Source organism: Athene noctua, chromosome 6 (genome assembly GCF_965140245.1).
Source record: "Athene noctua chromosome 6, bAthNoc1.hap1.1, whole genome shotgun sequence".
NCBI classification, from domain to species: domain Eukaryota; kingdom Metazoa; phylum Chordata; class Aves; order Strigiformes; family Strigidae; genus Athene; species Athene noctua.
The window spans coordinates 22,683,926-22,711,547 of NC_134042.1; the positions used below are offsets into that span (position 1 = coordinate 22,683,926).

Genomic DNA, 27,622 nt, shown 5'->3' on the forward strand with positions numbered 1-27,622 from the left:
TGGATATGTTTCTGATTTACAACAAGCTAATAATTGGAGAACAAACCAAAAATTGTTTCATAAAGGAGCCTGACTAAGGTGATAGTGTGAATTAACAGATCAAGCCCAAGGGTGTCAGAAAAAGGGCTGTGCCCACAGGCACTGGAACATTTGCCACAACTCCTCTAAAGTCCCTTCACATCTCCTGTCCCTGCTAAGGCACGGAACAGCCTCGCTACAGGCAGATGCCCGGAGCCAGGCACACACGGACTCTCCAGCCTGGCACCAGTTTGCCTGTCTCATACTGGCATTCCCGGCAACACCTTAATGCCCTTCCCAAGACAGCACAGTTTTGAACCGAAAGATTCAAGCACAGCTCAGTACGTCTTAAACATGAATTTGAAGGTGACGTGCAAAAGTCAAGGCAAAAGAGTTTGGAGGATCAATTAAGTAGCCTTTGGAAATAAAGTGTATAGAAAAGCATCGTAGGTCCGAAAGGAATGCAGGGACAAGCCAGAAACACAAAACCTCAGAAGATGAAGGGAATCAGAGAAAGAAAAATGTCAAGAGGAGGGAAAGGAGGACTGCAATGAGGAGGGACAAGTGTATTTCCCCAGTGAGTGAACTGCAAGGCGCGGGGCACTCACCAAGTGGTACGTAGGGCTGAAAGTTTAATTAGTACTTTCTTCTGTCCTGTTTGATCTTTGCACAAAGCCTTTCTTCACTCAAAGGACAGAGGGGTTTCTGTGGGGCGGTACGGTATGGCAGCCAGCGTCCCTCGGTTGCGGCACTTCCCGTATTCCCCGGGATGAATGGGATGCCTCTCCCCGCGCCTCCTGCCCTCCCCTCAGCCTCCGGAGGAAGAGTCCCGGGACATTTCACTGCGCCGAAACCCGTGTGAAAGCAGTTCCTCTGGCGCGTAGTTTGCTCTCCCCACCAGAAAAGACGCGGCACAAGCCCAGGACAAGCCAACGCCAGCTCCCCCCTCCCCGGGCTGGGCTTGAGCTCCGCTTTTCTGCCGCCTACTTAAGCCCGGCTGGCAGGGAAGTGGCAGGGTGCCGGCGGCGGGGAGCCCTCGGCCCCTTCTTCCCCGAGCGGCGGCGAGACCAGGGCATGGGGACAGGGGCACATGGGGACAGGGGCACATGGGGACAGGGGCACATGGGGACAAGGGGACAGAGGGACAGGGGGACGGGGCCGGGAGCGGGGCCGCCATCGATTTCCCACCATCGGCTGTAAGACCCGGAGAAGAGACGCCGCCGGCGCTGCCAGCCGCAAGGCGGGCACCTTCTCTAACACGGCGTTTGGCTTTCCCAGAATTTTTTCTTTTAAGGATAAAACTAAAAATTAAGCAAGCCCCCTTCTCCTTGAACCGAGGGCTGCAACAGAAAGTGCGAACCGTTTCTGAATAGTAGCGAGCACCCTCTGCATCTGGGAGACACCTCCGGGAGAGGCGAGCTCAGGGGCAGATTTTAGCGGCCATTGCCAATTCTTTAATTGATCCCCGAAAGCGAGAGATGTCCGACCCGGTCGGGTGAGCCCCCAGTTGAGGGGGGCGGCCGCTGGCGATCCGTAATTCCTTGTCAAGTGCTTGGGATCTGGAGGAGCTGAGATAAACGCCACCAGAAGTTCCTGACATCTGCACCAAATGCCTTGAATCATTTTGCATTTGAGATACTCCCGTAGAAGATCATGTAATGAGGGAAGCATCGCCACCTTAATCCTGTGTGGGAAGCAGAAAAATGTGTTTCTAGGACGATGAAAGGGGGCCGGGGGCGGGGGGGGAGGAAGGGGAGATCGTGTTTTGCTTGAATTAAACGCCGAAAAAAAACCCAACCACCTAGCACAAACAAACAAACAAACAAAACCAAAACCGAATAATTTACCCGGTCATGCTTCCTATTTTGATCTATATCTCTGAACGGATCGCAGAGTTCTCAAATACATTTTCAGTTATACGAAGAGATATTTCACAATGCGCATTTTAATGCGACCAGTTAAAAAAAAAAAAAAAAAAAAAAAAATAAGAGTCCGAAAGCAAATTGCAGTGATCGTGCATCAACCCCGGAGCCTGCACTTAATTTTCTGCCCCGACAATTCCACTAACATGCTAATTCCTATGAAATCTGAAAGTTTATTTATGTTTGAAAGGCTATGTCTGGGAAGAGCCGTCCCAGCAGAAGTAAAACAGCGGATGCCGACAGCCGGCAAAGACGACGATTTTAAGGCATTCGTTGAAACAAACGCAACTCTCTTCCCACCCATTCACGAGCAACCTGAGCATCTCGCACCCGCGCCAGCGAACACTTTGCCCCACACATGCACGTACGCACTGAGCTGCGAGACGAAGGGGACTCTAAAGTGGAGGGTTTCGTTGGGTTGCTTTGCTTTGCTTTCGTGTGTTTGTTTGTCTTTTTTTTTTTTTTTTTTTTTTTGAGGGAGAAGGTGGTTTTGGGTTTGAGTTCTTTTGGTTTAATTTAAGCAAAGTTTTACTTAGGTGGAAAGTAGGTACCTATAATATTTACGCGAACGTTTTAGACCAAAGACAAACGACACAGTAATGCTGGGTGGGGTGTTTCCTTCTCTTCAGGTTCAATTAGGCTTGAATTCCCCAGGTCTCTCTCCTGCCGCGCCCGGCGGGAGGAGTTAACGCCACAGCACCGCCGCGGCTTCGCCAGGCGGCCCCGGGGCGGGGGGTGCGCGGCCCCGGAGGAGCGGCCGGCCCGGCCTCGGCAGCGGCTCCCCGCGGGTACCGGGCCCGGGGCGCGCACACAGTCACCTCTTGGGCCCTTCGCTCGCTTTCGGAGAAGGGCCAGGTGTGGCGGCGAAGTAACTGAGAGCTCACTCGCGTTTCTTAAGATAGCTGGAATAAAGGTATCTGAAGTAAGGTATTCGATGATGATGATAATAGTAATAATAATACTACTACTATAATATAATAATACTACAATAATACTGTATCTGAAACAAGGCATTCAACCGCTGCAGGTGGAAGGGAAATAAGCGGAGTGTGCGGGCAGATAGGAAAGGCGACGGGCAAAGGCGTCTCCGCCGGGCACGGGAAGGTCCCTCTGCCTCCGCCGGCTGCCCGGGGCCGGTGCGGCTCCGGGGCAGGAGGCGGGTTGCTTGTCCCGATCGCTGCGGGCCGCCGCTCCCGGAGGAGCCGGGCTGCGCCCCGGTGGAAGGAGCCGGCGGGGGGCGCGGCGGGGGAGGGGCAGCCGCACCTGCCGGACCGGACCGGGCCGGGCCGGGCCGTGCCCAGCGGCGGGGCCGCCCAGCCCCGGGCCCGCTCCCCCCTTCCCGCCCGCCCCTGTGCTCATGCGCCCCGGGAGAGGTTTAAAGCAGGCGCGGCGCTGCCGCCGGCTGTGCAGCTCCGCGGAGGCGCTAGGGCAGCGCGGAGGGGACGGTAGCCTTCGGTGGAACGGGCTGGGGCGGCCCGGCCCGGCGGGTACCCCGCGTTGTGCTGCGCAGATCGCCTCGTCTCTGCTCCCGCGGGGTGCGGGCGCGCCCCGGCGCCATGTGGCTCGTCCCCCTCCTCCTCGGTGGGTACCGCGGGGGTACCGCGGGCGGGCGGGCGGGCGCGGAGCATCGCCCCGACCCGCTCGCTGTCTCTTCGCAGGCGCCTTCCTGCTCTGCAGCCCCGTGCGCGGGAGCGGCGGCTCGGGTGAGTAGGTCGCCCTCCTCCCTCCACCGACCCCGGGGGGCTTCCCCCGCGGAGCGCCTCTGCTCGCCCCTCCCCGATGGGAGCAGGGGGGCGCCCGGGGGCGCCCGGCCGCGGGTACCGGCTCGGCGCTTCTTCCCCGCCTGCGGCCGCCTCTCGCCGGGGTGCGCTGGGCGTCCCCGGCGGGCACCCCCGCCCGCAAGCCCCGCGGAGCCGGGGCGGGGGGTGTGCGGGGGCCGGGCTCCTAGGGAGGTGGCCCCGGGCGAGCCGCGGCTGGGCGCGGAGGATGCCTGGGAGCGCTCCCAGCGGGGCTGCGACCCGCTCCTGGCCCGGGTGAAGAGGGACCGCGGCGCCCGGCGGCCCGTGGCGGGGGTGCCGATGGCAGGGGTGAGTGGGAGAGTGTCTGTGTGAGCTGCGAAGGCACTCGCGCAGTGCTTGGCAACTTGAGGATCTCCGACGTATTTTTGACGGAGGAACCGATTAAAAACTTTTTAAACCTGCCCTGCCGTTATTTTGACCCGGAAAGCAAAAGAACGTACTTAAGGTGGCGGGCAGGGCAGGGCCCCGCCTCGCACCGAGCCCCCTTGGACCGCATCCCGGCTGCTGGGGAGCCGGCCCTCCTGGAGCCACAGTCGGTCCCCGGGAGCCAGGAGCCGTAGGAAGCAGCTGAAGAAAGAATGCGCCAGAAGGACGCGAGCGGTTTGTCCGCCCCTTCCAGCGGAGCCTTTCGCCGAGGGAGGGCAGGAGCCTCCAGAAGGATGCGCTCCCAGACGCAGGCCTGGCCTGCAGAAGGTGAGTGACCTCTAGCTTTTCCAAACGGTTCTTCAGGATTTCGCAGTGCTGAGAAAGCAGTATTTGGTGTTCGTTCAAGCATTTGGAAAATTCATTTGTGCCAAACTGATAATAACTGTATGTCACAGGAGTGCTATGGCTAAAAAAGGAAAAAAAAAAAAACCAAAAGCGCAGCTATAGAAAACCTACTCCAACCCCAGTTCCTTTCCTTTTTATATTACAGGTGCATTACAGATGAAGTGCTGACAATCTGTCAGGAGACAAGAGAAAACTTTCTGTAATGCTTCCTCCCAGGTTTAGAGAAGAAGCTGCTGTAATCTGAAGGTATCTGGAACCAGCTGAAATAGCACTAAGGGAATATTGGTACCGGAATATGTTTGTAATATAAAATGCGAACAGTTACTCTAAGATATCAGCTCTTACCAGTATTCTGAGCCTAAATTCAGCAGCATTTGGTTTTTGAACTAGAAGCTTGCAGGAACTTTGAACAGTATTTAAACACTCTTACAAAAGTAGTGCAAGAAATTAGTTTCCTCAAAAATCTACTGTATTTTGGCTCATAACTACTCGGGAAGATACTAAAGGATCTCACACCTTTCCTTATACTCCCCCTGAAATGCATACAAATACTGCAGTTCTGGTTACTGTACATGAGACTGTAAGGGTGGGTGAACGCTGACATGTGATAGTAGCCACCTTAAGTTGATCAGAAAAGGGCAAGTCTCAGACTGAAATGAATGATACAGCTCTGACGAGATTATTTTTTTAAAATCCCGTTGCCCTTGTCCAGATCAGGATAGGTATTTGAGATTACGTGATTTACATTGAATTACATGCAACCTATGAACGTGTTTTCTAAAATTTAAATAGGTATAGTTCTACTAGTATGTCCCTCTTTCTAGGATGGATAAGGTTTGCATGAGTATTCCTTTCATGAGACAAGAAGCAGGCTTGTTTGAATCCTCAAGTTGAAAAAGGACTTCAGATCTTCCTGTTTTGCAAAGAAACAAGACTAAACACTAGAAGGAATAAGAAACAAAATAGTGATTTACTTCTCTATTTTATGACTCCTAAATCTATCTTACTCACAGGAATCCCTTTGGGTTTTGTAATAAAATACATAGGGATTTTTATTTTCCCTTTATATAAACAAACTCTGCTTTCCCAAAGCTATGCATGGAAACTTCAGGATCAGAAAAGCTCAGATTTTGGCTATGGATTTTATTTTTCTAGAGTCTTTTCAATTACTAATTCCTGTCAAATTAAGTGAGAGGATTTTATAGGTGGCTATAAGAAACAGCTATTCAGGGCAAACCAGAGTACATGGGATGAGGTACCAAAAAGATGGAAACTGATGGAATGATTGAAAGTACAGTTATTGAATGGATGTTTTAGGAAAGAAGTGAGCCATTGCTTTTTTTTCTTTTTCAGGTCAACAGTGATGGAAGACATTCATCCCTACTTTTAAATATGGCTTAAATCAGGAAGAAATACAGTTTCTTTTTTTTTGTACTTTGTTTTCATGGTGTACCCTGATGTAGTGTGTTTATGTGAGGCTTAAAGAGTGTATGTCTTGACAGAGTGGGATAATGGTCATTTTATAACTGTTCTGGAGGCCTAATTTTATATCACATAACATAGGTCTCTCATTCATCAGAGTCCAGAATGGATAGGAGTCTAGGACTGAGTCCTTTCCTGTAAATTATAATCTTATCTTTCCTTCTTCCAAAACTACATGGATTTAGAGTATTGGATCACATAAGTATACAGGGAAATACCTCTACTGCTACTGCTCTTGCATTCTTAAATTGCAGTGATTAAAACATGGAATTTATCTTGGTTACTTTATACATATATAGCACTCTGGTGGTTTCTGCTATGATGAAGTATCTTGGATACACTAACAAAAACTACTTTCAATTTTAATTGTAGTATCATATGAAAATTGGGAGAATGATTACTATGTAAGATAGCAAAGAACTAATCTATATTATCTAGTATTCAGACCTGATTTTAATAGATTTTCCTGTTTGCAACAGACTATTTGCAGTTTTATGGGTTGGATAGCTGATGATACTAACATGATGATGAACTAACAGGGAAGAACAAAATCCATTGCAGAGCTGGTATCATAAGTCTTAATTTTGGTACTCAGTATTTCTCATTTTGATACTGCACCTAACATTCCTAATGCTAGTCTCAATTACAGAATTATTGCTTATACAAAGCTGTATCTTCCTACATAGAAAGCAAGAATTTCATTTTGGTTATTTAATTATCAGCATCAGGTACTTCAAAGTGTGTGTTATTATCTCTGTGCTGATCCAACTGAGCTATGAACTGCTAAAGCCCCTAAGCAACAGTAGGTCAGCTTTTCACAGAGCAGCAACTTGCCCCCTTCCATCTCATGGTGTGGGCAAGGATCCTGACAGTATTGAGGCTGCCGGGACATAAAAAAATACCATGAGTAGGCTACAATGGATTTCTGTTTTCATAGCCAGGGAAAACACAGCAAGATTATTTTTTTCCAGTCTTCTGTGATATGTAAAATACTAGTCTGACATATGACTGTAATTGGTAATTATCTGGTAGTGAGGGAAATACAGTTCTCCAAGTGATAAAGGGTTCATTAACTAGACATGTCTAACTATTGTCATTGAAATCCTTGGCAGACTGCACATACAGTCAAGTACCGTACATTAGAAATGACAGGTATTAAAAATTCCTGTAGTGTCTTGCACTTTTAGAGGCTGGAAAAATGTTGCAGGGTGCATGGCACAAGCAGTGCTGTGAGGGCAGAGTTTACCAGCAATCTCATTGCAGTGATTTCTCCATGGTCAGCCAGCCCTCCAGCTGTTGTTTGATTCTGATAGTCTTGCTAGTTGTCATTTGGTGGATATTACTTGATTAGTGCCCAGTAATTGGCTAAGACACTTGTAGAACTTTCATGAAAGGATATGGGGACTTGAACAGCAAAGCAAATCAATTCCTTCTAGCATCACACCAATAATACCACACTTTAACAAAGAAAATATGCTTCTAGGTATAAGCATGGTGATTCTGTTTGGTTTTTCAGACTTGTTTTTAAGACATGTGTATATATAGGACTAAACATGGAGAGGATGTGAGTAGGTAAGACTGTAAATCCTAAACAAAACTTCTTTATTTCTTAGGATACTTGACAATCAGATTAAATCACTTTGCAGAGTCTTGCCAGGTAGACAGCTTTTATTATCTTGAGAAGGGAAAAATGAAGTATTTTCTGCTTTTTTTTTTTTCTTACTTTGGGCTGTGTAGGCATATGTAAGTCACAGCTTTGTGCTGGCAAATAGCAGCAAAGATTTTTCAGGAAAGTATGATTAGTTTAACATAGTTTCAGTATAGCATTAATGAGGATTACACATACTTAAGAGTAGAACTACATGCACGGTCTATTAACATATGTGTTAGATTTATGCAGTCAGAATAAACAGATGCACTTTCTTGTGCACCTCCAGCTGTAACTGTTCCACTTTTCAGCAGGGGCAAGATGTGCTCGTAGGAAGTTCAGAACAAATATCCAGTCACTGGTTGAATTTATGATGCTGATCTAAGACAAAGCCCTAATTTGCTGTGCTATCACACTAGCTGAATGTGCTGTCCTGTGTAAAGTATCCAAGATAATGATCTCTAAGTTTTCAAAAGAAAAAGCATCAGTTTGCCAAGTGAGGTTGTATACTGATGTAAATCTGTGTCTGCATATCTACGTTGCACGCATGCAAGAACAGTGAAATCTTAATGAAGATAATCTGAGGAGCAACTTTTAAGGGGAAAAAAAGGCAGAGTTCTGTGTGGAAAAATGCACGTTCCTCAGCTGAATAAATAACTCTTGTTGCACTGAGTGAATCTGACAGTCCCTTGCACAATGATAATGATGTAAATTTCGTTGCTTTTTATTTTTTTTCACACTGACCTCAGTAGGACTTACTTAAGGGGTTAAGGGAAATTCTGCTGTCAGCCTGCTTTGTGAATGCCACTGGAGAGAAGGTTCAGAGTTTCCCAAGTGATTCGTAGATGTTTTATGACTGGAGACTACTGTGGAGATGTCAGTCATTTAATTTCTCTCTTGGAGAGTGCTGCCTACTCCTGTGTTCCAGCAGCCCTCTAAAGTCCTTCTTCTGTCTCTGCAGTAAACTTACAGATGTGAATTGTTGGTGCTTTTCCCCTCTGCGATATTCCTTGAGTATTATTTTAACGTTTTTCTAGTGTTGTTTTCTCTTTAATTTTTTTAAAGCTTTTCCCACATTCTACCATTTCTTTCCCATAAGCAAAGAAGTGTGTTTTTCCTTTTCATAGCTGTACACCTGTAAGCTTCAAAAATATCCTTACAGACATACTGGAGCATAAGTTGAGACACTGTACATAATTTAATTGTTTAATTACAGACATACTGGAGCATAAGATGAGCACTGATTTAAACGTGGAAATGGTAGAGAGATTAAAAGCAAACAAACAAAAAAACCCACAACAAAAACAACCCCCCTTATGATTTTCAGGTCACAAGTTCTTCTTTTTTCTTTAGCTTCCACTGCTATCACGTGCTTTACAAGAGGACTTGACCTTACAAAGGAGACAGAGGAGGTCCTTTGCCCAGCAAACTGTCCTCTATGGCAATTTTATGTCTTTGGGGATGGAATTTATGCCTCTCTTTCCAGTATCTGTGGAGCTGCCATACACAGGTAAGTCAGATGATTGCTAATCGATGTGATAAGCAAGTTTTATATAGTTTTGCCACACTTTTAAATCTTAACCTTCTGACACCATCATAATAAAGATCTTTCTGGACTTCAGGAGTACTGTTAACTCATTAGGAGAAGAGAGAACAAGGACAAAAAGAATGGCTGGGTGGCTTGCCAGTTATCCGAGTTATGTTTAGGTGTTCCTGAAAACCACTTGATTAACTTTCTCTGAAATGGCACAGCAGCAGACAGACTTTCACTGTGAGATTACTTGTGTCACTGGTAGACACTGAAGAATACAGTCTGAATAGTAATTAATCGGAGAATAAAAGCAGATTGACTTTCTGACTTTCAGTTACATGACATTTTTCTGAAATTGTTGAAATCAGTTTAAGCTCTGTGCAAACAGAGGTAGCCATGATTTGGCTGAATGTGGTCCATAGCTATTACTTTGAATCAATGTTATGGTTTTTTGTAATGGCAGTTCTCCTCTGACAGTTGCTTGCTGAGTGTTAGTCTACTTAATGATCTCTTCATTAGACTAGTATCTAGCTGAAATCACTTCTGTATCAAATAGAAAACTAAAGACTAAGATAAATATCCAGATAACCCATGTTAAATACATGTCATTAGAAAAGCAGTAATTCCACAGGGGAAGGAAAACAGGCTGGCAGATATTGAAGTTATCTGGGATTTTGGGGGGGTTGGGTTTTTTTGAGGAAGGACAAAGATTTAATTACTTATTTGCAAGGTAAATTCTCTCTTGGATCAATTTTTAATAAGGAAATGTTGGACAAAACCAGCTGGAGACAGTAAGTTATCTATTTCAGATGCCTGTGGAAGCCAGACTGATTCATGACTGTCAGTCTACAGGGAGTTTCGGGCTTGGATTTTAATACTTTGAGAAAGCTTTTTGTTATTAAAGGAGGATTTTTAGCTTCATCTATTAACTGGCTGTACAACATGATATTTGTTCACTTAGACCTTTCACAATATGCTTTCCACCACAAAGCAGATTGAAAACTTTTGTAAGGTGTTATGACTCTTTAAGATAGGACTGACATCTCAGGAACAGAAATTTGGATTAGACATGAAGAAAAGTCTAACAATATGGACAGACTAGATGGCCTGGGATATTATGGGAACTGCAAAAGACAGTGCATTTCCAAAACCAAACCTCCCTCTGTCTAGAATAACTATAATTGATCCTATCTTGAAGCAAAAGTATAGACTAGATCATCATGTCCAAAGTTTTCCTAATTTCTGAGAATTCTATAATTAAATGTTATTAATATATTTAAAAGTAAGATTTCATCATGCATATAATCTAAATTACTTGGGTTTTAAGAGGTACTCTTGACACAGATCATTATATTGGGCTATCACACTATTTTGGAGACCTTTCTTAATGTCCTATTTCTATGAATGAGATTACATTGGCATTTGTGGATTACAACATAAGTTATCCAAAATCCCTTTGAGCATCACTGAACTTCTTAAAACTAATTTTATTTAACTTCAAGGTACATTCAAGTTAACATATACATAAACTACAGTTAAAACAAACAAACAAATCACACCATCTTATATTTGTGTATTCCAGATAAGACTACTGCTGCTTTTGCAGAAAAGCTGAAACTATTCTTAAAAGCTGAAGTGAAACGAAGTGTTTAAAAGAAATGGGGGAACAGTTTCAATCTCTTTTTTTATCCCCAGGCAACGGAAACAAACTCATTCAGAATATACTGATGTGATGCTGAACTCTACAATTACCGTATTATTTATTTAAAAAAAAAAACACCAAATTTTATGGAAAAATAAATGACTAGGAGACAAAGGAGGAAAATAAAGGGTGTTTTAGTCAACATTCATTGCTTGATACTTTGAATACCATTAAATACATACTAAGCATTTCAAACAATATTAAGGGGCTGTCATTATTATACAGAATCTTATTTAAAATGTCAGTTAAAATCTTATAACTTTTAACAATACTTCCAAAATTCAGGCTATTTTAATAGTATTTAAACTCCAAAGTAAACTAAACCAGACTAATTTTTTTAAAAGATTGGATGTAAGGAAAAGTTTTGAGTAGACACTCTGTCTAGAATTTCTCAAATGCTGTAAGGGAGACTAAGCTAAGGTACTAGAGGGGCAGCTAGAAAGAAGTTGGGAGATATGGTTGGGATCTGTGTGTATTTGTTTTTAAAGCTTAAGAGTTAGTTTCAAAGATAATTACATCTCTCCGTGTGTGTTTTATTGCTAGAACAGGCTTCCTTTTGATCATTCTGTAAGAAGAATGAATGACTCCAGTGTGCTTTAAGTGTCTTCATGAGTGTTTAAAAAAACTAGTTTAGGTGTATACAAAAAATTAGTGAAAGAACATCTGGATCAGATTTTTTTTAAAAAAAAAAAAAGATTATATAGGAAAACTGAGATTCTGGAAACAGGATTTGCTACATGAGAATGTTTTGTTAGTTTTGCTGCAACTATTAGCAGCCATAAATACTAGTCTTGGTAAAATAGGATTGATGAATGGAAGAGAGGCAACAGCTACTTAGCTCTCTACTAATTTCAGTGCAGGCTGCAAAATCCATCAAAAACATAAAAAATAACTCCTTCTCACTCTGTTGCAATGACTAAATTCTATATTGGTATAAAAGTAACTCCAAGAAGATATTGCTGGCAGGTAATCACCATAATTTGCTGTTATTGTGATGTAATTAGAGATGTGCTTTGAGAATTTAATAAATTACCAAATAAACTGGTTTAAAACTATATATGCCCTACGTCATGTTGCATGGTGAGTGCAACATAGCTCTATCCCTTGGGCACTGTTGAGTACCAGGCCTGTGCCACTACAGTGACTGTTGCTGTTATCTTAGAGGAAGCACAGAGAAGCAGCTATCCACCGTTTCAAGAGGTATCAGTCTTGAGAGCAGTGCTTATTTTTTTAAACTGAAAATGATTGTGTGAGCATGAGTCAGTTCCCCCCTCCACATACATGCCAGTTTGTGTGCCAGGTCCAAATTGAGACCTGATTTCTTAACTTTATATAAACTGAATAATTCTTATTGCTATGAGTAGTTCCATTACTGTGAGGCAATCATTAACACAAAAAAAGCTATATAATGCATGTACAGAATTTAGCAGAATTGAGCTATGAATAATTCTGTATACTATAGATGAATAAGCTTTCTGCCTGCTTTAGTTTGTTATATTTGGCTTTTTCTCTCATTTTTTCTCTTATTTTATGTGTAATTACTCTCAGGAAACAGAATATTTATTTAATATTGTTCTTTTTCTGGGCAGAAGAATAAAAGATTTATTTGTCAGAGGAAGAATGGAGAACCTCCTACCAGGGTGATACTATGTAGGCATGAAAAACTGAGTTAAATCTACCACTGAGTGATTAATTGGATTAATAATAAGAAGGTCAGATGAAGGACTAGGTTCTCAGCTTGTGCAGTTCTGTTCTAGTGCCAGTTCCACTAAATGTAGACCTAAGCCAGTGTAGTAGTTTTTAGATGTTAAATAGGCATGTAAATTTTTTCACAACCTTTCCAACTAGCCATGTGGCTAATTAAATAATGTCTAATTAAATATTGGGGTCCCAGAACTCAGGTGTAACAAAAGCGTATCATGGTATTACGAAGCTGGCCACAAAGTGACTACAAACATGAATGGCATCTGAACTTGCCCTAGTGTTTGCTAGAAGAATACTGACAAAAAATGCTGTCTGGCCAGAGGGATTTCTGAGCAGCTGTAGTTTCCCTGGGAAACTTTGGTATAGTGCCTGCTTCTACTGAGCCTTCTTTCCTGCCAAAAGCAATAGGGGTGCAGAGGAGACAGAAAGAGCACAACCTAGGGGGGCCAGAGGATGCTGGCGTGAAACCCTGAGCAGATCTGTATTGGTGGCTGAAGGCAGTCAGGCGGCAGTAGGAGATTGCAGTTTGGAGAAGAGGAGGATGCTTCTTGGAGCAATAAAGGTGGATGTTGTGGAAGGAGTTTGGTGCAGCTGCTCATAGTAGGAAGGAAAGATGGGAATTCAGGTAATTCAGCTGTCTTGTTTTGAGTACCTGAGGATAACTGTTTTCATTCAAGGACCCTGTAGGAAATGCCAGCTGCTATCACAGCCAGAGCTCTGTTAGCAATGGGAGAGGGAACTTTCAGGTCAAAATTATGCTCTTGGGTAGTATGGCATGCACTATCTTTCTGGTCTCTCCCTTCTGCTGAAAAAGCAGATAGCCTACTTATAGACATATATGATGAGCATAATGAGCATAATGACTATAATAAAAACAAGCCATGTGAGTTTCTGACCAAACTTTTTTTTCTGGACTAAATCAACTCAGTATGTACTACTTCTAACAGCCCAGTTGTAGCACTGCTGCCCTTGGGCTTGGGACCTTTCCTTGGCATAGAACATTTAGTCTATTTTTTGACACTATCATACAAGGGGGAAAACAATCTTTGTCTATTTTGCTGGCAGTGTTTTATATTTAGACACTTTTATCTTGCTGTTCCTTACCTTACACTTAGAACTAAGCCATTTAAGGGAATAGCCACTTAGCTTCATCTCCAACATTTTAAAATAAGTCAATAGCCTATAAGCATGCTGCAAAAAATGCTCTCTCAGCTAAATCTGTCACCACTCTTAAAAATTCTAAGAAACAATGGAAAACTTACCCAGAGGAAAAAGATTTTCACCAAGTGAAAACCTTGTGTTTCCTCTTTCTTTTAACAGGAGATGGTATTTCAGCTGTCTACTGTGTCTGAGATTAATGACTGCACTTATATCTCTAAGAGTCATCTCCCATGGCTGAAAGAGTCTCTTTGTGGCCTAGGCATCAGTTCTGATGTGCAGACTCCTTCAAAAACACATTCAAAATTCAGCAAAGGCAAGCCAGCCCTGTGTCTCTTTCTCTGAGAGTGCAGATAAAGAGTTCTTGCACTTTACTTTGAGGAGGTGCATGAGACTCTAAAAAACTTAAATCCCATCTGCTTGTTTACCTCGATTCAGATTTTTAAGTATGGTTTTGATTATATTCCTGTATTTCATAAGACCTTCCCATACCTTCTGCTGCCCTTGGCCACTATACTTTCTTCCATAAGCTATTGTGCAGTGAGGCACTGGATTGCTTCCTCGTGTACCTGTTTTTCTGTTAAATTTGTGGGCATTTTTGAGTGAAAAACATCGTTTACATATAATTTATGATTTGGTATTAACAGTGAAGCAGACAAGAGAATGGACTGACAGTTTTTGTATAAAGTTGCTGTCAAGCAGTGCTGGCAGTAGCATGAAACATAGTGAGTAAGGAAGTGAAAGCTGTTCCTGGAAAAGCTGCAGAGTTCAGTTTAATCAAAACAGCCATGGCATGCAAGTCAACCACACAAAAGCAAAGAACAGTGGTGAAAATCAAAGCTGATTGTAATGACACAAATCATCCTGAAGAAATGCATAAACATTTCTTCACTGTTTAAATACCACTGCAGTTCTACACAGGATGAATCTCACTCTTAAGGTCATCATAAATGATTGCAGAAAGGAATTTGCCAATTTGATTCAGAATACAAAGGCAGACAAAGTATGTTTTATTTCACTTCAGCATATATGAGCATGCAGTCTGAGTAAACTTGCTGGAAGAAACATCCCAAGTAAAACTTCACAAGAAAAGAAGTGGGAAGAGATACTAAGCTCTTCGTGGGAGCTAACTTGGGCATAGATCAGGTTTGCTGATGTAAGCTCAAAGTAGCTTCACTAAAATTGCAGGTATAAACTTAAACTAGAAACTGTTACAATTAAATGTTAATATTCTATTTCTGACACATGTCCTTATCCATTAAGACTGAGACACTAGTGAAGGCTTGAAAGCCAAAGAAAACCAGCTACTGGAGAAGAAAATTATATTCTAATTAGACAGAAATATTCTAAATACATTAACATGTTATTTTTCTTAAGATAATTTTGATTTACAGAATTTTCCTGTCACTTAAAAAATAACCAGTTAGAGTCTCTGGTCTGATTTTTTTTTTTTTTTTTTTTTCCTGCTGTTGTTTTTAAAAGAACTGTGAAGTGCTGTTAGCATCTGTTAAATTTATAATTTGGTTTTAAACTCATTCAGAGTAACTTTACTAAAGCTCTTTGTTCTATATACTGTATACAGTATTACTAGATGAGAAAATACCTGTATATTTTGAAACTACTATCATAATCTTCCAAGCTACAAGAATTAAATATATAAAACTACAGCTCAATTTAGAAATCCAAATCACGTCCATGAATGAGGAATGTATTTTAACAGCAGTCCACAAGGAGGTTTATGTGGAAGCTGCCTTTGCACAGATACCCAGAGCTCATGTTACCAGAAATACATGCAAGATTTTCTAAACTCTGGTCTTGATTATTCTACTTTCACAATGTTTTAAATCAGATTAGACTGGGACTGCTTTTCAAGCAGGAAGACAAACAGATAAGAAAAATAAACACAGAGGCACATAATTGCTGTGTTTAAATAGTCTTGAAATGATTGTTTGTCTCCCACAGTACTGTACCTGCCCAAGTGCTACAAAGCATCAAAATTTTACTCCCTCTTAGAGAAGCTCAACATTGAATTTTGGCCTCTAAAAATAATAACTCTTCTTTCAGTAGCACATAAAAAGAGATCAAACCCCTTCTGATGCCTAATATTGTCACTTAAGATATCCAAATACAACCAAACACAACAGCCTCTCTGCTTGCAAAAACAGTGACATTTCCCTGGGCTTTTAACCCTGAAGTTTCCTAAATGCAAAAAACCTATTGTCCTGCTGGGTACTCAAACAATCCTCAGCCCATAAGCATCACCAAGATTTTCAAACTAGCTATTCCTTCATTTGTCTCATGGCAGGACAGATCTGGTAGGCAATCTCAAGACCTGTTCGTTGAATCATGAAGTTAAATTCAACAAGGAAAAAATAACAGTGGCCTTCTCTAAGAACTAGACTATGCCCTCTGAAAACTTGCCTAGGGTGGGGGTGTTTTAGGTTTGACTCTCTTCTCAGTTTGGAAAACTTCCTCCACAGATTTTGCTACAGGTTTTCTTGTCACTTCTGTGTTTCTGAACTGATCCTTCTAGTAAGGCATTAAGGAGTATAACAGTTTTATAATACTGAATATGGCTTTATAAGATATTTTAATCAGTATGCTTCTTGATAGTCTGATTTTTTTTTTTAAAAAAATAATATTATAATTATAGATTAAGGATACATTTCAGTATGCTTAAACTAATTAAGATAGCTATGACTTATTAACTATTACCTAAGTATTCTAAATTCTGAAGTTGCAATTTGGTATGTTACTCTACATCTTTGTCAGTGAAAATCACACAGTTGAATTGCATCTACTGTTGATACACTATTTCCAAGTCTAGAATGAAAGCAATCAGAATCTTACATGGATTGAGTTATTATTGAATTATTATTATTTATTTAATTCACTTCAGATTTCACATTTAGTTTACTACAGGTGAGTAAGAAGAACAAGATGCTTAGACTCTGTTCTTAGCAGCCACAAATTACTGATAATTCTATCAATGTCTACTATTTCTGACTTCAGTCTGTAGTTGCCTAACAAGATATCCTACATATCCATTACTACTATTAACAGCAATTTTTCTTCCTAGTTTTCTTGCTTTGGTCATTTTATAGTTAAATGTACCAAATTTTGTTTCAGTTACAAATATTCATGAAGCATAATGAGCTCAAATACATTTTGCTGGAGTCCTTTCCTTTAGGAATGGATATGTACTTGAAACATCATTCACATCATTCTTCTGCATCATTCTGAACACTGCCAGAATTCTAGAATTTCCTGGCCTTTCTTTTTTTTTTTTTTTTTTTTTTTTTTTTTGTAAGTCTATGGTGGTGGTGTTCTGCAGAACAGTTTCTTTTAAAAGCCTTTTTAGCAATTTATAGCTTGTTTTGGCCTTGACGCAATTGCCTGCCTTTATTGCATCTTTGTCAGGAGGCTATCATCTAATATACTAATGATGGTATAATTGTATTGCATTTTCTTGTGATTAAAATGTCTAATTTGTAACAACTCTTTTTGTATCTTAGGGGGGTGATCACCAATGCAGGAGGAGCTGTAAGGGTACAAACTCTCCCAGGACAGGAAAACTACCCTGCTGTAAATGCCAATGGGATCCAGTCTCAGGTGCTCACTAGATGGGCTTCATCTTTCTCAGTGACTCGTAGGTGGATTACACTTATTATTTTGCAAAGTATATTTGAAGTATTTACAGAATCGTAGGAAACTTCTTCAATGATCCTGCACACATAAAGAAATGTGATTGCTGTCTGAAGTGTAGTAACAAAAGTTTTCTAATTCATTGTTTTATCTTCATTTTTCCATCATTTCCTTAAAATACTATTCCAGCTAGACTAGCTAGTCTGTAGCAGAAGCTGATACATAAAAATGGATTACAGTTATTTAGAATATAATGACACAATAGCAGGCAGGTGACAGTGCAGTTCCACGACAGTTTAAGCTGATCTACACCAGTGCTTTGATCCCACTATTGCAGTTCTGCCCTTCCATCACTTCCAGCCATAGAGTTTTATCCTTTCTCTCTCCCTGCCTGCCTTTGTGCAGGCAGTAGTACTTGTTGGGCCCTTCAAAGTGCTTGTGCAGCGTTCCCTTCCAACCATCCAAAAATAAGGATAATGTCAATTTTAGAGGTGATATGGGCATTAAGCTACAGTGTGACACAATGTTTTTTTCAGAAGCTTTTGTCCGTGTAGTTGAGATACTGTGCCCGATTGCAAACCAATTGCCCTCCCACTTGAGTGAGGTTGAACCACCCTCATAAAATTGTATAAAGAAGCCTACTGGTTATATAGGCTGTTGTGGTTTCAAAAATATTGAAGTGTATGTGTTTCCTGGTATATTTTTTCAAAGTTTGGGAAACAGAACTCTCTAATGCATTCTTATTGTTTACACAGCTAAAATTCAGCCTATTTATCTCTAAGATACTATTAATCCTTGTGTAGTGTCCCTTGCAAAGTAATAGCTGAGAACTTGGAATTACAGGTGCTTTTGGTGAGGGTGTAAGTGAAATCCACTTCTTCAGATGAAGTCCTGAATTTATCTGCTAGAAATAATGTCTACAGCAGTTCAAAACCTCTCATCAATTAGATATGCTGTAATTTCTCATGAGATGCTGTTGTTTCAAATGCAGAACCTCATAGAAGTTCATTACCTGAAAAACAAGGAGTGTAATACCGGATTGCACTAGGCCTGTGTTCTACTCCCATAGTAGCTAATGGCAGATGATGGAGAAAGGTTACTGGAACTGTAGTATTCTTCAAGCACTTGTAATTTCATATAAATGCACTGAAACACAGTGAACTTATTTTTCCAATATTGTGACAGGTACCAAGAACACAATGCTTGAAGCAGTTGGACGATCGGTATCAACAGCACGTCCTTCTACAGGTACGAGATCTCTGCAATAAGGGAAACTTCTTGCAATAAGATGTCCTGCAGTGTGTGAATCCTCGGCTAAAATTACATGTTTCATGCAATTAATTTTTTTTTAAAGAAGGAAACATATACAGTATCTGTTCTTGCCGTAGAGCTTTCATCAGCAAAAAGAGGAATAATATGTAAGTGGGGAGATTGATTCTGATTTCAGTAGTGCTTATGTAAATAAATAAAAAAAAAAAGTCTTAAATGAATTTGGAAAAGTAATACAGATAACATGAAGGAAAGAGTTCATGAGCTCATGGGATATTAATTCCTGTTAAGTGACAGAGAAGATGGAGGTAATGCATTCCTTCTTACAGAACTACTCAACAGCTGAGTTCTGTCAGGACTTGTGTAGCAGAAATGTAGATGTTATGTGAATTTCTCCACAGAAAGTGCTGCATTAAAATGCTAGATCAGTTTTTATGAAGGTTAGTGCTATATAAATACTGGACTTGGATGCTGCTTGTGAATAGACCATTTGCTTTACAGTTTAAGCTGTTGTTTGCTTCCAAACTGTTAAAACTGTGCACTATACAACAGGATTGCTGACTGAGAAATGGTATCACTTGGGAAGGCAAGCTACAGCAATCCACCCAGCTTTCTACATTTCAGTAATCAGCTAGGCAGGTGTAGAAAGGAAGGTTAAACTGTTTCATTTGAAAAAGAATATTCTCCAAGGAATAAAGCAGTAGTAGTGCAAGTTTAATAATTAAACCAGTTGTCAGTTTCTACTGCAGTTAGGCTGCAATGTAATTCTTGGAGTCTGAACTTTTTCTGGTTTGCTTTTGGCCGTTCATCATCTTGTTCTTAAATGATCCATGCTGTTTCCTTCACTGAAGGTAAAAGATCTAAGAAGCCACTTGATAAAAAGGCTGGAAATAAAGGTAAGAACCCACATATTTAACTTTTGCAAAACAAAATCCTAATATTTATTTGGTAGTAAGTATGTCTGATTTTTGGATGTTCACAGACTGTAAAGCTGATATTGCATTTCTCATTGATGGAAGTTACAACATTGGCCAACGTAGATTTAATTTGCAGAAAAATTTTGTTGGAAAAGTAGCTGTGATGTTGGGAATTGGAACAGAAGGGCCTCATGTTGGAGTTGTGCAGGCCAGGTAAGAACAGACCTACATAAAATATAACTGAGTGATTAATAAGAGAAATCAATTAACGTATCAATCCCTATTTTGCAGAACAGTATTCACTCAATAATGGCTGATGAATAGCATGAAAAGCAAACTCTTTCCACTGTTTGCTCCATGTTACTCTGAGATGTCCATGAGAGAGGTCATGACAAATCTGATCATCTTCTGCCTCTGTGATACTTGATATTTGGATAGAGAGAACAGCTGGACTTTTTACAGCCCCTCTGCTAACAGTTTCATAGCTCATCTTAGTGAAACAGCAGAAAGTACTGTGCAAAGGAGAGATGGCTCTTTAAAAACTGTAGAGGGAGAATTGTCACAAATGGCTATGTCAATGTACAAAACGAAAAAACTGCTCTTGCCCACCTATAGGTTACTACAGCTAATACTTTTGAATTATAAATGGACAGCTCTTAAGACTAGCCATAGAACCATAGAATCATTTAGGTTGGAAAAGTCCCTTAAGATCATAGAGTCCAACTATTCATACTACTGTGTATGTTCACAGACTGAAAAACAGTCTAAAAGCCACTGCAACATTCAACACATTGGTAGAAGATTCTTTGAGCCACGGCTTAGTCTGCTAGTGCTCAGCAATAACAGTTTTCCAAGGCTTAATGACTTTGGCTATGGCTTCTGGAATAAAGGAAGTGCAAAGCAGCCTTTACCTCACTTAGCCCAAGAAGATGAAACACCTGCTAGATTCACACAGGGTTCCTTTATCACATCTTTCATCATTACAGTCTGTTCCTCTCCCTTGCCTTTAGAAAACTGTGGAGCAGATGTCTTACCTTAATGACCTAGGCTTGCTTTTATAGTCACTAGAAAGAAAAGACCACATTCATGGTACAAAAGCATCTGAACCACTATGGATGCCTCTTTTAGGATGTGATGAATTCCATCCTGGAAAATCCAGTTTCTGTCCACTGTAGACATCAAAAGCTAGGGGAAATGGACCCCACTCTTGCTGTCCTGGCTTTAAATAATTGATGGAGAAACTGACTAATCAGCTTAGCACCTTGAACACTCAACTTCTCATCATCAGAAATTAATCTTACAAACAATAATCTTTAAATCTCAAAATATACCTTTTTAACAGTTACTCTGCCGTGGAATTCAGCACTGCAGACCAACTCTTCTTACACAGGGGCTCATTCTAGTGATTCTGATGCAGGATCAGGCCATTTATTCATAGCAGCAACTCTTTGACTTGCAGGTGTTTATCTTTCTACTCTTTCTATTCTGCAAAAATAACTTCATTTCTTTTTGTTTTCTACTGTAAATCAAAAGTGAAATCTGGAAGCTTAGCGTAGCTAAAAGCTTTAATTTCTTACATAGAGTCAGTAGATAGCATACCTTAAAATTACTCAAATTAAAAAAACCTCAAACTGCATTTCACAGGAATTTTTTATAAAGAAGGTAGGTATTTCTCATACAAATAGTAGAAAACTTGATGGGTTTCAATTACACAAATGCATGTCGTCTAAGGTCTTGCATATTCAATTTTTTTCTGTTTTCATCTGTTTGATTAAGCCTAAGAATCAGACTGTTCTTAATTTACCCACTCACGTAAATAATTCCTCTTGCTAAGGACTATGAGAATTAAGTTAGGAGCGTACTTCTATTTTAATAATTAAAAATATAGAGAAGAATATATATTACCAAGAACAAAATTATTCAGAGTGTATTTTAACTTGCTAATGACATAGCAGTATGAAATGTGACCTACATACTTTATTACTGTTTGGTGTTTTTCCACAGTGAACATCCAAAAATTGAATTCTATCTGAAAAACTTTACTGCTGCAAAAGAAGTTTTGTTTGCCATAAAGGAATTGGGGTTCAGAGGAGGCAATTCTAATACAGGTGAGTTCATACTTCCACGCAAATAGAAATTACTTCTTTACATATTTTTCTACATACACGTGTATATATACTGAAGTTCTTGTAAGTAAGTTAGGTGAGAAACTGTTTTAAATGGCACACTCATCTTAGGTTCAGCATTTTTCCACTAGGACATTGCTGCATTTTACATTTCATTTCCAGAAGCTAGGGTTTGCTTATTACACATTTTTTTTAGAGTAGAAATGCCGATATCACTTCCTGCATTGAAACAGTAATTGACTTTTTTCACTAGTAACAGAGGGGTACCTTGAGACAAGTTTGTATCTAAAAGGCTTAGCACTTCTTTCTCATCGAGTGGCTGATTAAAGAGTCAGAATAAACTTGGAATAAGTAGTAAGTGGTTGTGTAGAGATGTTTGCCAAATAAGGAAACTGAGAACTCCAAATATGTTGCATTTCACAAGCTGAGTTTAGGTTAGCTCCTCAACTTTCTTCCTTCCAATCCATTTGGCAGGCGCTAATATATCTACTTCCTAGTACAAAACTAGACCTGTGGGCAAAAAAATGTCAGTGATTTCTTCCTCAGCTTTATTTGTGGGGGGTTTTTTTGTGGGTGATTTGGTTTTGGGGGTTTTCTTAATTTGTTTTTTAACTTATAAGTTGCTCAAGCTTCATTATTATCAAATTTCCTGGGACAATATTTCACTTTTACACTGGGTTAGACCTGTAATCATAACAGAAATCCCATGCAATTTTGTATAGGAAGCTGGTACCAAAACGTACCATTATGGTATGCATTATTTCTTCATATTCTTTTTCTCTTCAAAACTAGGGAAAGCTTTGAAGCATACAGCTCAGAAATTCTTCTCTTTGGAAAATGGTGCACGCAAAGGAATTCCCAAGATCATTGTAGTGTTTCTAGATGGCTGGCCCTCAGATGACATAGAAGAAGCCGGCATAGTGGCCAGAGAATTTGGAGTGAACGTATTCATTGTGTCTGTAGCAAAACCCACAACAGAGGAGCTGGGGATGGTGCAAGATATTGGTTTTATTGATAAAGTAAGAAAATATCTTTATTTGTTTTTCAGTCATGGGTATAATTCCAGATAATTTACTTCATGCTAAAATTCTAATGAACTAATTTATATATATATATACACACACAAGAATTTTTATAATTTTTTAATGTAAATAAAAATATTATCAAAACAGCCAATTAAATTATCCCTGCTAATAAGTGATTTTTAAAAATAGCACTAGGAAGGCTAGGGAAACACTGGAGATTTTTGCCTGTAAAGGGGCTACACAAAGGTACCACTGTTCTCCGAGTTCAGAGTCTTGGCCAAGTTGTAGCTCCTGGGCTTTGTAATTACATGAAGATTTTCAGTGTAGGAGATTCCCCTATCTCAGGTATGGTTAAATGTGTCAAAACAGTGAACTACATATATGATATCTCCTGTCCCAAAATGGCAGACAAGGAGGCATATCTTTCTGTATCCACTCTATGGATAATTATTTGCTTACTTTTACTACAAAAAGGACAGGAAATATGAATTTTCTAGGATATGTTTTGCTATATGAAAGACATTCATCTTGGATGAAGAGTTTTGGATCTTGTTCTGTATGAGTTAGAATTCAAGCAAAGATCACCTACTGTCATGTGAGCTTTTTGATCACTAGGTCTTACACTCAGGTGAGAAAACCTCTCACTTTCCACAAGGAGGTTTTAGATGTCTAATTTCAGCAGCACTTTCATAGCTTGGGGTGTGAATAGAATGAAACACTATAACTCTGCTGCTTCTAGGCATAAGGATAGTTTCTGGCTGATCCTAGTGGTATTGCAGGCAGGTCCAATCCTTACATACCTACAGGCAAAGACATGACCTTAGGTGACTGGATGCCCTGCTTTCAGCTGGGGTAGAGCTAATTTTTCTTCTTAGTAGCTAGACTCATGCTGTGTTTTGTATTCAGTATGGGATTTGGTAAGAGAAGGATGTTGATAATACACTGATGTTTTCAGTTGTTGCTAAGAGATCAAGGACTTTTCAATTTCCCATGTCCTGTTAGTGTGCAGGGGTACAAGAAGCTGGGAGGGAGCAGAGTCAGAGCCCTGGACCCAAATTGGCCAATGGAATATTCCATATCATGTAACATCATGCTCTGTATATAGATGAGGGTTGGCCAGGAAGCTCTCGCTCGCTCTTTGGTGCCAAGATCTCTAACCAGGAATAGGCTGGGCATCAGGTGGTGAGCAATTGCACTATGCATCACTTATTTGTATATTCTATTATTACTATCATCATTATTATTTTAATCTTATTTTATTTCAATTTTTAAATTGTTTTATGTCACTCTGAGTTTCCTTACCTTTACCCTTCCAATTCTCTTCCCCCTTCTGCTGGGTAGGGGAGGGTGAGCAAGTGTCTGTGTGGTGTTTGACTGCCAGCTGGGTTTAAACCATGACACTGAGGTCTGCCCTCCCTTTCTGCATTTTGATCTTAGCCACATTAGTTATCACCTTGGATAAGTGATTTTAAATTTAACCCCTTTCTCAATTACCTTTTACTTTACATGCATCTCACAGAGAGGAAAAAGAAATTTTACTTTGAATGACCTGCAGCTATATTTCTACCCAACTGTATGTTTGTGTTTATGACACACTACAGATGAAAAAAATAAAAGGCTTACCAAGTTCAAAGGGGAAACAGAGACTAATTCTCAATAGATAAGCAAAAATACAGAACTTTGAATCCTTTGGATATTCAGTAGCATGATTTAGTTAACTTTTAAAAAAACCCTCATAATTGTCATTTCCAGGTGTTACAGTTCTTGTGAATAAAGTTAAATTGTTTGACATTTCCAGAGGTCAGGGGGCATGGTTGATTTTATTATTGGATAAAATTAGCTGTCACAGAGGTGTCTGATTATTATCCATTCAGTTGCTGTGTCAGTATTCACCTGAATGTCAGTATTCACCTGACTTTTTGTTTTCCAATAGGCTGTCTGTCGAAACAATGGCTTCTTCTCTTACCAAATGCCCACCTGGTTTGGCACTACAAAATACGTAAAACCTCTTGTCCAAAAATTGTGTTCACATGAGCAGATGTTGTGTAGCAAGACATGCTACAACTCCGTCAACATCGGTTTCTTGATAGATGGTTCCAGCAGCATTGGAGAGAGCAACTTCCGCCTTGTGCTTGAATTCATCAGCAATGTTGCAAAGGCTTTTGAGATCTCTGACATTGGTTCGAAGATTGCGGCTGTGCAGTTCACGTATGATCAGCGTACAGAGTTCAGCTTCACAGACTACACCACAAAAGAGAAGGTCCTCTCGGCTATCCGGAACATTCACTACATGAGCGGTGGCACTGCCACTGGTGATGCCATTTCTTTCACAACCAGAAATGTGTTTGGGCCAATGAAAGATGGACCTAACAAAAATTTCCTCCTTGTTTTGACTGATGGTCAGTCTTATGACGATGTTAGAGGACCTGCTGCTGCTGCACAAAAAGCAGGTAAATGATGTATCTTTAAAAGCAATGGAAGTTGAGTCATCCTACTTCTGCTGTGTTGTAAATGTTAAGATTTTAAAGTTTACAAATACAGCCCCAGTGAGCTTATCATGTATCATACGTGTTCTAAATTCAGCAACTGTTCTCCATTAGTATGAAAAAGAACCCCCATGCTATCGAGCCAGGTAGGAGTAGAGTCACTCATGGCAGCTTTGTGAAAAACATACATCCAGTTTTATCTTCCTAAACAGGAGAGAAATTGCTAGATTAAAAATAAAGTGGCAAGTAATGAATCTCTAAGCAGTGGTGCCATCCAATACAGCATGAGTCCTGTTCTCCACCATCCTCTAGGAAGGAAATAAGCAGTTCTGCCAAAAAGCCTGTTGGGATGCTGACACTTAAAAGCACTAAACATACACAAAGGATACAAAGTTATTGCCAAAATAATTTTAAAGTGTTACTTGTGCTTCAGGACTGATATAGTAACAGCTACCTTCTCATGTGTCACTACAAAAACCAACTAAGACACTAGCTCTTAAGATACCCTGTATTTCCTTCAGGATTTTTATGGAGACGAATCTTCTAATTCTTGATATTTAGTGGCAAAATCTAATCATCTTTGACAGACTGCAAGTATTGAAGCACACTTTTCCAATACATATTAATTAATGGATGTAAAAATGGCTGATTTTCTTATATCCGTAGGCAAAATGGTCTTAACTTTCTGTTTTCTTACTGTAGGAATAACTGTCTTCTCTGTCGGCATTGCCTGGGCACCTCTGGATGATCTGAAAGACATGGCTTCTGAACCAAGAGAATCTCATACTTTCTTCACTAGGGAGTTCACAGGATTGGAGCAGATGGTTCCTGATATTATTAGAGGCATCTGTAAAGATTTTTTGGACTCTAAACAATAAAGAAAAATCTGCTGTTGGATATTACTACTTTGAAACTAAAAATCATGAAACTGAATGGTTCTCTAAAGTACAGATGTTTTATTCTTATATGTACTATCATAATGCAAGGGGAAAAGGGCTACTTTTCATTTCTGTAGTCAGTTAAGGATTCTTGTGAGCTTGTTAGGAGTTGTACTTAATACTGGAATGCAGAATTTGGCCAAAAGCTGTTTTTTCAATACTTATATAGTATCCCCAAGTTTAAAGCTATGCATATCATGTCTTAAGGCTATCAAATTTCAGCAGAGGAAACAATACAGCTCTGACATTTTTGCTGTCACTTGCTAGATGTCTTCTTACAAGTTAAATATTATTTTAAACACATGGTACGATCTTCTATAAGCCTCCTGTAGCTTATGATTCTGGCTTTTCAAGGAGCATGAAGTACTTTCAGTGCTTCAGTTGTGCAACATCCATTATTGCCAGGCAGTTTAAGAAAAGATATGACAGATTGTAGCTAAAAAGTCTATTTTTGTTAGTTGAGGTTTTGCTATTGTGAACGATACTGCCATCTGGTTGGAAAAGTTTACATCAAAAGACATTTAACTTCTACTCACAGATTTTTGTGGATCTGTGTTGTTCAGTTTTTTTTGGCACAGATTTTGAAAGGTATTTAAAGCCCAGTAGTTCCTTTTGAGGATCTGGATCCTAACACATTAGCTGATACTACTGCTTCCTACACCACTGAAGTCAACAGTGATATTCATAATATATCTGATAACCATACATTTTCCTGCCTACTGCCTTGTACTGTATTGATTTAACAAAGTTGTTATTGGCTAGACAGAGGCAGGAGTTTTGGACAAATATTAAATTAGACCACACACCAGGAACTGAAAGCATTCAAACTCAGATCCAAAGGTATCTCAAACATCAGAGCCTAACTAATTTATATCAGATTACATGGTCAGAAAAAAAGAGGAGGCAGACACATAAGTGGGATGCAGTAGCTCACATAACTTTTTAATGCTAGTAAAAACATCTTTAAAGATGTGTGAGGTTAAAATGATGCAATATTTACTGAGATATTCCAGATTCCTGGTGTGAATAACATACTTCAAGTATTTTTCAGAAAAGAAAGTTATTTGCAAATAAAATTATAGTAGAGAACAAAACAGCACTTTCCCTATCAATCTAGGGTTTCTGTTCACCCCCCCCTCCATTGATTGTAAAATTCATAGTTGTGGAGTGGCACAGAAAGGATTGTATTAATCAGGCTTTTGTTGTGCATTTTTTAATAACTTATGACTGGCTATATATTACACTAAACATGACTGGCAAAGATGCCTTGTATTTTTCTATTGTTACCCTTAATTTTGTTACATGTTTATAGGTAAGAGATTTCAGCTATTGCTGTATAAATTCATATGCAGTATCAACTTTGTGCAAAAGTTTAATTCATTTAGTTTATAAACTTTTTATAGAAATATATATTGCAAGAAAACTGGGACTGCTGCTACTTTAATATCCTGTAACATAAAGTCTGTTTATGATGAACCTCA

The 27,622-nt window shown here is 40.1% G+C and overlaps 1 protein-coding gene across 2 annotated transcripts; it reads left to right on the plus strand.

Annotated features, from left to right (window-relative positions):
* The first annotated feature begins 3,334 nt into the window (after positions 1-3,334).
* On the plus strand, positions 3,335-27,622 carry COCH (cochlin). Of its 2 annotated transcripts, none has more exons than XM_074909829.1 (11): positions 3,335-3,521; positions 3,599-3,643; positions 8,994-9,150; positions 17,251-17,384; positions 18,566-18,628; positions 19,501-19,545; positions 19,632-19,779; positions 21,571-21,674; positions 22,485-22,711; positions 24,651-25,167; positions 25,906-27,622. In XM_074909829.1, the coding sequence occupies exons 1-11, from the start codon at positions 3,497-3,499 to the stop codon at positions 26,079-26,081; spliced, it is 1,641 nt and encodes a 546-aa protein (XP_074765930.1). In that variant the 5' UTR covers positions 3,335-3,496; the 3' UTR covers positions 26,082-27,622. The 2 variants fall into 2 exon arrangements, with proteins under 2 accessions (XP_074765930.1, XP_074765931.1); XM_074909830.1 differs by lacking the exons at positions 3,335-3,521; positions 3,599-3,643 and adding exons at positions 3,665-4,432; positions 4,656-4,756 and having other exon boundaries at positions 5,864-9,150.